At 41.3% G+C, this 15,692-nt stretch overlaps 1 protein-coding gene across 1 annotated transcript; it reads right to left on the bottom strand.

Moving 5' to 3' along the window:
* Window positions 1-944: 944 nt before the first annotated feature.
* Window positions 945-1,952, bottom strand: LOC140065930 (olfactory receptor 5V1-like). Its single transcript, XM_072113490.1, has one exon. It carries the CDS (start codon window positions 1,950-1,952, stop codon window positions 945-947), a length of 1,008 nt encoding a protein of 335 aa, XP_071969591.1.
* Between the last annotated feature and the right edge of the window lie 13,740 nt (window positions 1,953-15,692).

The raw sequence follows: 15,692 nt of genomic DNA, 5'->3' as shown, positions 1-15,692 counted from the left end.
TAAGGCTGCATTCACACACATGTATGGGGGACGTATATACGGCCTACGTATGTACGGCCGATATACGTCCCCCATACACTTCTATGGGCTCACGGCATGGTACGGGAGCGGTACGGTGCAGCACACGTGCGGCACCGTACAGCTCCATAGCCCGGGAAAAGATAGGACATGTCCTATCTTTTCCCGTATTACGGCGCCGTGGCCCATATGTTCCTATGGAGAGGGGCGGGGGTGAGCGGTGCTCAACTCCTCCTCCTCTCCCCGTGCTGCCATGTGCCCGCCGTGCTACGGTGCGGCGGGCACACGGCAGTGTGCATGTAACCTAATAAGAATGCTCTATCTTGTCCTGTGACGTGAACAAGCTAAGTTTGCAAAGTTGCAACTGAACAAACTACAAGACGGCTTGAATATTGTCTTTTGGACAAAAGACCAAAGTGGAGATTCTTGGTCACAATAAAAATTTCCATAGCCCTACCCTATTATATTAGGTTAAGCACCTCATATCACCTCATATCAGGGGTGAGGATTTGGGCTTGTTTTGTAGGCACAGAATCGTGCCACCTTGCAGTCATGGAGTCTGCCATGAAATTCTCTGTATGCCAAAGTATTCTATAATAAAATTTGAGACCCCCTATCCAAATTCTAAAACTTGACATTGTTAAGAATTCCTCCAGAATCGTATGACAGTCTGATAAATTCATATGGAAAACAATGGCTGGGTAATCTGCATTGTTAAGCAGGTCTAAAGATTTCTTCTAAAGTATGTGGATTGTCTTCTCCTGTGCCTTCATAGTATCCTAATAGATAAGACTGGAAAAGAACCCAAGTCTATAAGATTACACAAAAGTTTTCTTCCCATGACATCTGATATTTTTATTCTCAACAAAGACAGCCATGCTTCTCTTGATTTTATACTGAACAAGTTCAAATTCTTGTAAATGTCATTAAATATGTATCACAGATTTGATTTTCCCTTTCTCATTATTTTCCCTTTTAATTGTCAATAATTTTAAGTTCCAACTTTTTTCTTTGATTATGAATATTTTACGCATTGCCGCCTTGACCTCATTATTCTTCAAGCTGTAAATGATGGGATTAAGTAAAGGAGTCAACAAGGTATAGAACACAGACATCAGTCTGTCCACAAGCAATGAATAACTATAAGTAGGACGGAAGTAGATAAACATGGCAGCCCCATAAAAGAGGCTAACCACCGCTAAATGAGATCCACATGTTGAAAATGACTTACTTCTGCCTTCTGTAGATGAGATCTTAAGAATGGTCTTCAGGATCAAGATGTAAGATACAAAAGTTAACAGGAAAGGAGTCAAGCTTAAGAGTCCTCCAACACAAAACAACAGAATTTCATTAAAAAATGTAACTGAACATGATAACTTCAACAGGGAAGGAATTTCACAGAAGAAGCTATTTATGATCCTGGGTTGGCAGAAGGGCAACTGAAATGTAAAAATGGTCTGAATAGAAGACTGGAGGAAACCAGTCATCCACGGGGCAGATGCCAGAGCCATGCATACCCTATTGCTCATAATTTCCATGTAGTGTAGAGGGTTACAGATGGCCAAGTATCGGTCATATGCCATCACTCCTAAGAGGACACACTCACTACTTGCCAGGAATGTAAAGCAGAACATTTGTGTGACACAACCGGCATACGAAATGAATTGTCTTTTAGTTAAAATGTTGATCAGCATTTTAGGGATTGTGACACATGTGTTGCAGATATCCAAGAATGAAAGATTACCAATGAAGAGATACATGGGTGTGCGAAGATGCAAGTCCAGGCAGATGATCAGGATGGTAATAGTGTTACCAAGTAACGTGAGGAGGTAGAGCATAAAGAAGACCAGAAACAGTACGATTCTGTGGTTCTGAAGATAGGAAAATCCCAGGAGAATGAAACCAGAGTCTGAGGTGTCATTTTGCTTTATCATCTCACTAAATGATATATATGAAAAAAGCAATACATGTAGTAAATAAAAGTTTGACTACACTTAACTTTAGGAATAAATGCATTCTGAAGAAGTAGCATTCTAAAGTTCAGAATAGTTAAAACGGTGATCCTTTATTTCATATTAAAGTGCAACATTTCAGTTCTTCAAGCTTCCTCACTTTTCTAAACTTTGAAGTACTGCTTCCTCTCTGGATTGTATTTAGGATTCCTGGCCAAGGACAAGGACTCTTTGTTTTAGCGCCCACCTAATTTTGTAATGCTGTGCTGCATTTGATATTTGTATTACTTACCCATGTATCTACCTACCTAGTAAAGAGACAGCTTCCATGAAAAAAAATATTTACATGTTTTCCCCTTATCAAACAATATTTCAGTTTTAACAGGTTAGAACATCTTATCTTAAAGGAAACCTAGCACTTGTAGTGGCAGGTTTCCGATGAAAATACCGGGCACCAGCTCAGGGTGAGCTTATTTTAGTTAGTGTTTTAAACCGCGGTATCGCGGTTTAAAACACTTTTTAAACGTTATAGCCGGCGCAGGCAGGTACGCGCTCGGCGCTTACCGTGCACGCGGCTCTCATTCACTTCCTATGTAGCCGCGTGCACTGTAAGCGCCGAGCGCCTGCGCCGGCTATAACGTTTAAAAAGTGTTTTAAACCGCGATACCGCGGTTTAAAACACTAACTAAAATAAGCTCCGGCACCAGCTCACCCTGAGCTGGTGCCCGGTATTTTCATCGGAAACCTGCCACTACAAGTGGTAGGTTTCCTTTAATGTTTCCTTATTTAAAATGCATTTTTATTATATACTATCTGTAGATCCAGGTGTTGCCCGGGAGTAGCAAATAACTGCTCTTAACTTTAACAAAATAAAATTGGTTAACAAAAAATTAATATATCTATCTATCTATGCATCTATCTCTCCCTGTCTGTAACTCACTCACTATCCCTGCCTGTCTCTGTCTCTCACTTACTTACTCTTCCTGTCTGTCTCACTCACTGGCTGTCTCTCTGTCACTCACTCTCCCTGCTTATCTCTCTTTCACTAACTCTCCCTGCATGTCTTTCTGTCTCTATCCATGTTACCTCACACATAAGCTGTATTATACTCATTCTCTATAGTAACCATTCAAAGCTCAGAGCTCATGTCAATGACCTGTGGCAGCATAGCAACTAATCACGACTTAGCTTCTAACTTCCACAGCAGCAGACAATGGCTCCTGTATATGATGGTTAACAAGAAGATTTTGGAAAGCGCGGGTTGAAAATTTCAGCTCAAAGCCTAGTCTATGACGTTCCCTGATTCTCAGAGAGTGACTGTGCAAAATTTGGTGATTGTAAACACGACGGTGCAGGTTCCTTTAGCGGACATACATACATATGTATACATACACATACACTCATCTTTATATATTAGATGTTTGAAGAATTATTGAAACATAATATGATGGTTTCCCCCATACAGGTTAATAAGCACTGTCATCCTTGAATAAATGAGGAAAATCACTAAAGAGAAATACTCACATCTGCAAGACAAGTGGATCTAAGTTGTCTCTTATGTCAAATCAGGGAGACGATAATTTTGGGAATGCTGATGAAGATAGTATTGATAATGGCAAAGCTGAGTTACCAGCCAAAGTCAGAGGCTCTCAGCCCACAGATTTTATAGTTCCATGATCTCTGAGGGAACATTTCCCATCAGTGCTGTGAAACCTCCCAACATACTTGATACAAAAATATTTTCATTGATCTGTTTTTTAATTACAATAATATTTTGGTCTAATTGGAATGAAGCAATAATTCCATAGTTACATAAATGGAACAAACACATAACACAATGATACACATTGGATCAGCCTTTTCTTTCTTTTCTGTGGTAAATGTCCACTTGTGTGACTTTTTTCGCGCTTCTCTTCAAAGTTTTCCATTGTCCAGATTTCTGCAGTGTTCCCTGAATTATGCACAGAATCCAGATGTGAAAATCGTTTTATTTTTTTTAATAAAAGTCCCAAACATTCGCAAATTTTGTTGCCAATGCGCGGCTGCCCCATGACAGGTGTAAAAAATAGCTTAGAGCTGTTTATGACTTTTGAAGGCTTTGTACGTCTTTTGTTATGAAATTCACCAACGACCTAATGTACTCAATCACCACATGTATCAATAAGGAAAAAACATTCTGATCAGTCGAAAAAAATCAAACAAAAATAAAAGCCAGACTGATACATATGCCAATTGTATACAGTTCATATGCAAAATGAATTCCTGTGTAGATTTAATATCGCCTATATATCCCTATGTATTTCCATCATTACAGACTGCAGTCCATTCATTGTTCTGCACAGGCTTCCTTACTTACAGGGGGGTCTGGTAGCTTGTTTGATATTTATCCTTGTGCACTGAGCAGAAGGAAAGGAGCTACAATATTTAGACTGTCATACATTAACCCCTTAACAACCAGACCCTTTTTTGTTTTTGCGTTTTAATTTTTTCTCCCCACCTTCAAAAATCCATAACTTTTCTATTTTCCATGTAAATAGCTGTATGAGGGCTTGTTTTATGTGTAACAAATTCCAGTTCTTGTTGATGGTATTTAATACATACCATGTACTAGGAAGCAGGAAAAAAAATTCTGAATGCAGTAAAACAGATGAAAAAATGCATTTGCACTGTTTTCTTGTGGGCTTGGATTTTACAGCTTTTTACGGGGTTACCAAATTTATAAAGATTTTATAATGATTTCATATATTTACAAAAATGAAAACCTCCAGTACGAAAAAAAATCTTAATTTTGGCACTTATAACAGGCCACATGCCGCTGGGATTTAAATGCCTCTGGCAGATTACATCAGTAACGCAAATGTGGAGTCCCTATGGGTGGAGATAAGAGGAGGGAAAAAGAATAATAAAATATTACTAGGGGTTTGTTATAAGGCTCCAAATATAATGGAGGCAACAGAGGAAATGCTGATAAGTGAAATGGATGCGGCTTCAAAGCATGGTGAAGTACTTATCATGGGGGACTTCAATTACCCAGATATTGACTGGGGGGCAGAAACCTGCAGGTCCTTCAAAGGTAGCAGGTTCTTGTCAACAACAAAAGACAATTACCTGTCGCAACTAGTCCTGGAGCCAACAAGAGGGGGGGCAGTGCTGGACCTTATCCTTACCAACAGACCTGATAGGGTATCAAAACTACAGGTTGGGAGGAACCTGGGGAATAGTGATCATAATATCATTGATTTTGTATTACGCTTTGCTAAGCATGTTAGTGAAGGGGCAACCAACACTCTAAACTTCAGGAGGGCAAATTTTCATCAACTAAGGGAAGACCTTAAAGGCATAGACTGGGATAATGCTCTCAAGGACAAAAGCCCCCCCCAAAAATGGGACTTTTTCTCATATATTCTGAAAAAGTCCTGTGAGAAACACATACCTTATGGGAAAAAGCATAAAAGGAACAAGAAAAACCCTATGTGGCTAACTAGTCTTGTAAGGAAAGCAATAAGCGATAAAGATAAAGCGTTTAAGGTGCTAAAACGTGAAGGTAGCGATGAGGCATTACAGGATTATAGAGAGAAAAATAAATCCTGTAAAAAGCAGATAAAGGCCGCAAAAATAGAGACTGAGAGAAATATTGCCAGGGAGAGCAAAAATAATCCCAAATTATTTTTCAAGTATATAAATGATAAGAAACTAAAAACAGAGAGCGTGGGTCCCCTTAGAAATAACATGGGGGTCATGGTGGAAGGAGATGAGGAAAGGGCCAATCTACTGAATGTCGCCTTCTCAACTGTCTTTACCCAGGAAAATCCCCTGGTGGAAGACACAATGAGGAATAATGTAAATTCTTTTTATAATGTCAACAGTTTAACCCAGGAAGAGGTACGGCGCCGCCTCACAACCACTAAGATAGATAAATCACCAGGGCCAGATGGCATACACCCCCGGGTTCTGCATGAATTATGTACGGTGATAGACAGACCGTTATTTTTAATATTTGAAGATTCACTGAGGACTGGTTATGTTCCACAGGAATGGCGCATAGCAAATGTGGTACCAATATACAAAAAAGGATCAAATAGCGATCCTGGAAACTACAGACCCGTAAGTCTAACTGCTGTGGTGGGGAAAATATTTGAGGGGTTTATTAGAGATGCTATCCTGGAGTATCTCACTGTGCACAACCTTATAACCCAGCGTCAGCATGGGTTTATGAGAGATCGGTCCTGTCAGACTAATCTGATTGGTTTCTACGAGGAGGTAAGTTCAAGACTGGATCTGGGGGACGCTGTGGATGTTGTATATCTGGACTTCTCAAAGGCATTTGACACCGTGCCACATAAAAGGTTGGTATATAAAATGAGACTGCTGGGAATAGGAGAAAATCTGTGTATCTGGGTAAGTAATTGGCTTAGTGATAGAAAACAGAGGGTAGTCATTAATGGCACATTCTCAGATTGGGTTGATGTTACCAGTGGAGTGCCACAGGGGTCAGTATTGGGGCCACTTCTTTTTAATATTTTTATTAATGACCTTGTAGTGGGTTTACACAGTCAAGTTTCAATATTTGCAGATGATACTAAGGTGTGTAAAGTAATAAATACTGAGGTCGATAGTTTAGCATTACAGAGGGATTTGTGGAAGCTTGAGGGATGGGCAGAGAAATGGTTGATGAGGTTTAATGTAGATAAATGTAAACGGTCAATTACTTAGTAAAACTGAAGCTGAAAAGGACTTGGGCGTATTGGTGGATGGTAAACTTAATTTTAGTGACCAGAGCCAGGCGGCTGCTTGTAAAGCAAATAAAATAATGGGATGTATCAAGAGAGGAATAGATTCTCATGATAAAGACATAGTTCTGCCCTTATACAAATCCCTGGTCAGACCACACATGGAATATTGTGTACAGTTTTGGGCACCAGTGTATAAAAAGGATATAATAGAGCTGGAACGGGTGCAGAGGAGAGCAACCAGGATTATTAGGGGAATGGGGGGACTAGAATACAATGACAGATTACAAAATTTGGGATTATTCAGTTTAGAAAAAAGACGACTGAGGGGAGACCTCATTACAATGTACAAATACCTGAACGGACAGTACAAGGATCTCTCCAAAGATCTTTTTATACCTAGGCCTGTGACCAGGACAAGGGGGCATCCTCTGCGCCTAGAGGAGAGGCGATTTTACCATCACCATAGACAAAGGTTCTTTACTGTAAGAGCAGTGAGACTATGGAACTCTCTGCCGCAGGAGGTTGTTATGGCCGACTCTATGTACATGTTCAAGAGAGGCCTGGATGACTTTCTGGAGAGAAAAAATATCACGGGTTATGGGGATAAAACATTTATTTAATTCTTGAAGGTTGGACTTGATGGACTTGCGTCTCCTTCCAGCCTTATATACTATATATACTATATATATTTACAGGGACCATGAGCCCTCTCCATAAAGTGGCAGCTGACGTTTGTGTCGTACAGATACGTCTCACGTCGGTAAGGGGTTAAATCTATCGTGTGTCACTTTATACAGTAATAACTTGATCTTACCCAAGAGATTGAGATAGTCCTAAAATCCAAGTTACCCAAATGTCTGAGCAGAATGTGGAAACAAATTGCATTTCCTGAGTAAATTTGTCCTGAGTAAAGAGCCCAAATGAAGGAAATGAAGGGTTATACATTATTTTCATCAGTGGAGAGACTACTACCTTGTAAGTGAATACTAAAAGTGAATATTAAATTGAGCGCATAAGTTTATTGGGGAAAACTGTAGAATTTGCAGTATATACGGTAACCTGGTGGATACATTCCTGGGAAAACCTTTCTGTAAGTGGTCCAGCATTACTGGCACTGTCAGTTAGAAGCATTGCCATGAGAGGAAACACATGTGGCCTTGGGAAGTCTTGCACATATTGCAAAGCTGTGTCCATTGTATCACTGTTTTTGGTGACCCAAATTTGCATAAATTGGCTGCTCATAATGGCACTGGTGCTGTTTTTCTGTGTATGGTTTCTACACTATTTCTCCACTGAAATTGGTTTTGGTGCTGTGTTTATATACTAAGCTTGGTTCAGTTGCTGTATTTATGTCCTAAGCTATTAAAGTTACTATGGGGGGAGGTACTACATTATAATTTGGAGGGGCAGTACATTTTATTAGAAGTCACTGTATGTTCTAAAATTAATTTTGGGGATGCATTGTCTATACTACAATTCTCCCAGAAACAACATATTTAACCCATTACTGCAGATGCTGTTTTTCCTTTTTGATTTTTAGGTTTTTTTCTTTGATCCCCTCCTTTCAAAAGCCATACATTTAAGGCCTTTTTTTATGAGTAACAGCAAAGTATCAGTATTTCACATCCCATGCACGCTTCACTTCACTGTACAGTGAAGCTGGAAAAATTTTTGAAAAAGAGTTATTTTCTGTTACGTTGTTCACCTCCAGGAATACTAGTTCTTTTATTTTGATAGATTGAACACTTTGGGATTAATCCATACCATACATGTTTATTTTTGTTTATTTATCTTTTTGATCAAGGGAATTTTTAGGCCCCATGGATATTTGAACCCTAGAGTGTCTGATCGCAGGTGTTAGATCTAGGTGTTTACTGTGTTATGTAGCAAACACCCAGTTTGTATAAAGAGGGCTAAGCTTGTGAGCACTGTGATGTATGTCTCTATGTCATGAGTTGTTAAAGGGGTTGTCCACTTTTCAAAAAATCTGTATCTTTAGATATGTTTAAAGACATTCCTGTGAGAGCCTCAAACTTTCCCTGTTCTCCTCAGACTGGGAGGTAGTAAACTTAACCACTTAACTCCACATATAAGAAATTACACAAGGCTTCCTATAGGTTGCAGCTATTTATCAATCTTGGCTTAACAATCTCAAACAATTAACCGCCATCTGTTAGTTCTTTGTGTAAACCGCAGCTGCCGAAGTGGTTTGCTCAGCCAGACTCCCAACCAGCACTGCGACTTCTGGGCAAATATCCATCAAGTCTCCATCAAATCTCCATCACCAATTCTGCCTTTTTCCACCAGCTGTGACTTCACTTAATTGCTACAAAACAGAAATATCAAAAATACAAAAAACAAGTAACGGTAGGGGGAGGGGAGGGACAGCTGCACCAATGGCGCGGGCAAGAGGAAGTGCCTTGCCCAGGTGCCCAGTTATATATACACAATTACGGGAGGGGTGAGCAGCACAGTGAGGAGAACAAACGGGAGTACTAATGCCCCCTTAAAGTGCAGGCGCCATACACATAAATATGTATACATATATCCCGGACACCCCCAGTCTGAGTGCACCCTCCATATGCAGTTGGGGGCACCCTTCACTCTGGGAGGTAGTAAACTTAACCACGTAACTCCACATTTAAGGCACTTATAAGTCTCCATCAAACCTCCATCAAATGTCCATCAATTCTCCTTTTTTCCGCCACTAGGAGCTCCGAGTACTCCAACACAGAGCTCCGACCTCCACCCAACAGGAAGAGAGCCTGCACGATGCCATCCTGGAAACCCGACAAAAATATATCCAGCCCTATGTCATTCAAATTCACTCCGTCCGAAAGCATCAAGAAGGAATTATCACCCTCCAATTTTCTTTGTCTTACCCGATTTGGACCTAACAAAGTGTGCCATCCAGGCATTGATAGTGCGCCTGGTCCAGTCACCTGCCCCAACGTCCCTGGTGCCCCGGCCAGGCCACCCTCTGCACCATTTTCAACCACACTATTGCCACCTTCGGGGAAAAGGCTGACAATTTGTCGATATCAGACCGCATCACCGGAAGCAGCTCCGCAACCCTAAGGAAACAAAGGCCTTTGCCACCGACATGAATAACAATGCTGATTTCCACAATTTCGGCGATAAGCTAAGCCCACAGCAATCCACGGATGTCCCGCTAGAAAAAAATCGACGCCATGAAAACTCAGGTTCCCCCAGGCTACATTCTGCACCGCCGACCCAGAGACCGCACGAGAGCGGAGGAAGGATAACTAGGATAGGGTTACCTCTTTCCTATCTGTGACACTAGTATACACAGACTACCCTCAGCCAGGGACAACCATGCCTTACTATATTGGCGCCAAGTAGAGGGTGCAACGGATGACCAGACCAAGGACATTAATTGCGGATCAAGTCCCACAGGGCTCCACGGCCGCCAATGGGAGGTGCTCCCGAAACTCCTGCCAACAGAAACGAGAAAAAGAGTCAGCCACAATGTTATCACAGCCAGGCATTCAAGGCATCGCAAAACTACATGACAGAGGAGCACCAAAACGGGTGCCAATTTATAAATTCAAAAAACCACCACTAAATTGTCAGTATAAAAACATATTTGGCGGTTTGCCAACACTGGCCCCCACAGTCCTACTGCTACCACAATTGGAAACAATTAACAGTGTTAAGTGCTTGCAGAAACCTTTGCTGCGCCAGGCCCCAGACACCATTCTGTACCCAAGATTGCACCAAAACCCGAGGACTCTGCCGCATCGGTGAAAAGGCATAATTCAGAACTAGAGACCTCGGGAAGAGGCCAATGCATTTGGGCATTGTAGGTTGACAAGAAAACTTCCCATACCTGGAGATCGGCCCTAAGTTTGGAAGTGACACAAATGTGGTGTTCTGGCTTCGTAGCCCCCCACGTAGCTAGGGAGAGGAGCCCCCTCCCCATGGGTATGATCCTCAAGTGAAAAAACAGCATGCCAAGTAGTGACTGTACATAATCTGGATTAATTGCTAAAGACATCATGGTTCCAGATCTGTCATTTATGACACCAATGAAAATAAAGTTATTTCATGTCATTCAATAGCAGGGGAGATAATGGGAACATTAACCCATGGTTTGCTTTGTATTATGAGAACAGCTATATAGATTTTTAAGTCTTAACACTACAGTGAAGTCCATTAATTTTGTCATACTGCAGTTTGGAGTTGGCTGAACACTGGAAAGGGAGTTTCATAGGGAGTGAAAGCAAAGGGAAGCTCCTCCAGAAGTGTCTCCCGGCTAAATAGCTTATTTTGTGTCATAGAGTGCATATGTGTCAAATAATTGAAGGTCCTACTAGTGGGGGCCCCAGTAGTTTTATTTCCCCCGGGTGAAAGTTCACTGCTGCTCCAAACAAATACGGGGCATGGGACCCTTGTTCTTATGGTGAAATCCACAGTATCGGATACTTAAAAGTTAGAGCTGGGGTGTTATTTGTGGGAAGCTCTTCTGATGTCTTATGGGGGTATGCTGATGAAGGAAACCCTAATGGAACCAACCCATGGATGAAGAAACAGTTCTTGTTTGGGTAGTTTTAATGTCATATGACTGAAACACGTTTAACATACCTATGGCCTTTAATTGGTTTACATGTAACTGAGGTGCTTATGATAGTGTGTAAAAAATGTACACGAAATTGCAATTGTATTCACCATTGCTTCATGACCAGTTTTTGTTGATATAATAAAAAAGTGAAATTGTAATTTTAATTCTACACATAGTAGAAGGCCTACTTTAAGCTGGAAAAAGAGATACATAGTTCTGAAGTTTTGCCTTCTTCAAAAATCCAAAGCCCCTCTTAGAGTTTAGGGAGCAACAATTGATCCGAGATACAATAATATCATTACAATTAGTTTCATGCAAACCTCTTCAATAGTTAATATGTATCAGCTCAATTGTTACAATTAGCCTGAATATACAGCATCACATTATTGGTTTCCAATTCTCTTTGGAGTGTGCTAATGAATCCCAGTAGCTGTGTAATCACAGACCAATGTCAGGCTACAGATAAATGACTGCAAAATTGTTACCAAAACAAATCAGCTCAATAATGAGTATCCAGATAATAGGCACCTTGGTGAATTTGCTTCATCAGACCTCAGAGACATCACAGAATACACCTAATGAATGAAAATGGTCATAAACAATACATGTCACTACTTCTTACATGTGTGTTTAAAGGTATTTTCCTTTCCCTAGGTCAGTTAATACTGAAGACCTATCCCCAGGTCATTGGTATCAGATCCATGGTGGTCTGACACCTTAAGCCCACTCTAGACTACACAAAAGAAGAGCAGGCACCACCACAGTATAAATGAATACCATATCCACGCATCCCAATGATTAATGCAACAGCCAAAAACAGAAAAAGTTGGATGCGTACAAGGGATCACATTAAATATACAAAATTCATTAATAGTATAATTACAAATAATAGAAATGACAAGACATCAAATATAAACACACTTAAAAATACACCCGATGGGTGTATATGGCTGCCGAGGGCAGTAATCCCTTAAACTCCCTATCCACAATCAAGAAATTGCACAGATGAACAAGTGTTTATAAGCAGAATTACATAAATGGTCTAGAAACGCCTCTTAATGACAACAATACAATAAAGTGCTCTGTGCAGAAAAATGTGGTATAATGTAGGACCTGGAAAACCCTCAACCAGCTCATACAATACCCAAAAAGAAGGGAGCCATGTAGTGTATAGTAGGGGGGAAGAGCCAGGGAGGCAGGTCAGCTGGATAGGGAGTGGAGAAAGCCCCACGCGTATCGTCACCAAACTGGTGACTTCCTCAGGGGTAAGTGCACTCTAATCACCTGTTCCTATATGGCAGAGCATCTGATTACCACTCTGCCATTTTTATAGTTCCAGCAATGGAGGATGTCTGAAATAGTTGATCCAGGTGTCACACCCTCACATATCTGATACTCATGAACTATCCTTAGTGTGGCCTGAGCATAGCCCACAGCCAAAAAAGTATATAGTTACATTCCCCATGTAATAGCTGCACTGGGGCATTTGTGGTAACTCTGTATAGCACTATTACAGTATTTGAGGGTTTAGGGGTAGAAGCAGGTGACTCCATTAGGGAACTAGGATAGAAAGGGTAATGGAAATGTGAAGGATATATGATGACTGTGTATCAAACTCCATTGGTAAAGATAGATAGTGGGCTAATGGAGAAGAGAAGAGAAGAAAAGAGAACTGCATCAGATGACATGTCACCTGCATCGATTGGATATGATTGATATTGACTTTTTTGTTCTGTAGCGGGGTCATTAAAACCAAGGAACAGACCAGACAGCTTACGGTTAAAGCTGTGGCAAAATGTGTTCAATCGGTCATCTGTAGATGGAAGAAGGGTCGGGCTGACGAGCTTTGGGCCCACCATTGAAATTGATTCTGGGGGACCACCTCTCCCATCTCTCTCATATTGTGTCCCCTCTCAACTTCCCTCTCATATAGTGGCCCCTCTTATTTCCCCCTCATATTGTAGCCTCTCATCTCCTCCTCATATTGTGGCCCTTCATCTCTCCCTCGTATTCTGGACCCTCATCTCCCCCTCATATTGTGCTCTCTGTCATCTCCTGCTAATATTGTGGCCTCTCAACTCCACATATCTACACCTCATATTTTGGACTTTCATCTCTCCTTCATATTGTGACCCCTTATCTACCCTTCATATTATGGCTCCTCATATTTTGGTCTTTCATCTCCCTCTCATTTTGTGGCCCCTCACCTGTTCCTAATAGTGTGGCCTCTCTCATCTACTCCTCATATTGTGGCCCCTCATCTCCCCTTCATAATGTGGCCTCTCCTCTATCCCTCATATTGTGGGCCCTCTTATCTACCCCTCATATTGTGGGCCCTCTCATCTCCCTCTCAAATTGTGACCTCACTTATATCCTCCTCATATTGTGACCTCTCATCTCCTCCTCATATTGTGGCTTCTCATTTCCATATATAGGAAGAGTAAAGAATAGTTGGCATTCACCACGTAATGAAACAATTTCTTTTGATTGCATCTTCTTAAAACAATACAAGGAGGAGTGTGAAGGTCGAGTCATTTTGTGCTACACAGAATGGTTCATCTTGCCTATTACACTTGGCGTCCTAACCTTCTTTTTACATTAATATTATTATATGTCATAAGTACACTCACGGGCCACTTTATTAGGTACACCTTGCTAGTAACGGGTTGGACCCCCTTTTGCCTTCAGAACTGCCTCAATTCTTCGTGGCATAGATTCAACAAGAAGCTGTAAGCATTCCTCAGAGATTTTGGTCCATATTGACATGATGGCATCACACAGTTGCCGCAGATTTTTCGGCTGCACATCCATGATGCGAATCTCCCGTTCCACCACATCCCAAAGATGCTCTATTGGATTTAGATCTGGTGACTTTGGAGGCCATTTGAGTACAGTGAACTCATTTTCATGTTCAAGAAACCAGTCTGAGATAATTCCAGCTTTATGACATGGCGCATTATGCTGCTGAAAGTAGCCATCAGATGTTGGGTACATTGTGGTCATAAAGGGATGGACATGGTCAGCAACAATACTCAGGTAGGCTGTGGCGTTGCAACGATGCTCAATTGGTACCAAGGGGCCCAAAGAGTGCCAAGAAAATATTCCCCACACCATGACACCACCACCACCAGCCTGAACCGTTGATACAAGGCAGGATGGATCCATGCTTTCATGTTGTTGACGCCAAATTCTGACCCTACCATCCGAATGTCGCAGCAGAAATCGAGACTCATCAGACGAGGCAACGTTTTTCCAATCTTCTACTGTCCAATTTCGAAGAGCTTGTGCAAATTGTAGCCTCAGTTTCCTGTTCTTAGCTGAAAGAAGTGGCACCCGGTGTGGTCTTCTGCTGCTGTAGCCCATCTGCCTCAAAGTTCGACGTACTGTGCGTTCAGAGATGCTCTTCTGCCTACCTTGGTTGTAACGGGTGGCGATTTGAGTTAATGCTGCCTTTCTATCAGCTCGAACCAGTCTGCCCATTCTCCTCTGACCCCTGGCATCAACAAGGCATTTTCGCCCACAGAACTGCCACTCACTGGATGTTTTTTTCTTTTTCGGACCATTCTCTGTAAACCCTAGAGATGGTTGTGCGTGAAAATCCCAGTAGATCAGCAGTTTCTGAAATACTCAGACCAGCCCTTCTGGCACTAACAACCATGCCACGTTCAAAGGCACTCAAATCACCTTTCTTCCCCATACTGATGCTCGGTTTGAACTGCAGGAGATTGTCTTGACCATGTCTACATGCCTAAATGCACTGAGTTGCTGCCATGTGATTGGCTGATTAGAAATTAAGTGTTAACGAGCAGTTGGACAGGTGTACCTAATAAAGTGGCCGGTGAGTGTATTTTAATGTGACAATATATACATCGGCCATGTAGTTAATTACGAAAATACCCGCATATAGTTTCTGTCATTTAATCCTAAGGCTCCTAGGACACCTGTTTTCATGATCCACCAAGCCTCCCTTCTAAATAATTTTTTGTGCCTATCACCTCAGTTTGTTAATAAAGGTATTTGCTCTAAACTTGCAAATGTTGGTACATTAGGATCTACTTTATGTGCTGTCTGTATATGCTCGACTAAAGCTGCTCCGTTCCCCTTTTTAATAGAGTTTTTGTTCTCTGGCAAAGGGGTAAAGAGTGTCTGAAAAGTTTTACCTATGTAGAAGTGACCGCATGGACATAGAATGATGTAAACGACATAACAAGATCTACACGTTAAAAATTGTGTGATTCTGTGTATTCTGTGAAACGTATTGTTTTTCTTGTAAGTAAATGAGGACAGTGATTACAACTACCACATCCAAAATTCCCTTTTGGGATTGTTTTCTGTAGCCACTCCTTTATTGTCTTGCTCCTTCTGAAGGTCACTATCCGTCCGTTTTTTGTTATTGATTCTAAGTGT

Source organism: Engystomops pustulosus, chromosome 6, assembly GCF_040894005.1.
Source record: "Engystomops pustulosus chromosome 6, aEngPut4.maternal, whole genome shotgun sequence".
In the NCBI taxonomy this organism is placed as follows: Eukaryota; Metazoa; Chordata; class Amphibia; order Anura; family Leptodactylidae; genus Engystomops; species Engystomops pustulosus.
This window is presented reverse-complemented; position numbering and strand designations above follow the sequence as displayed.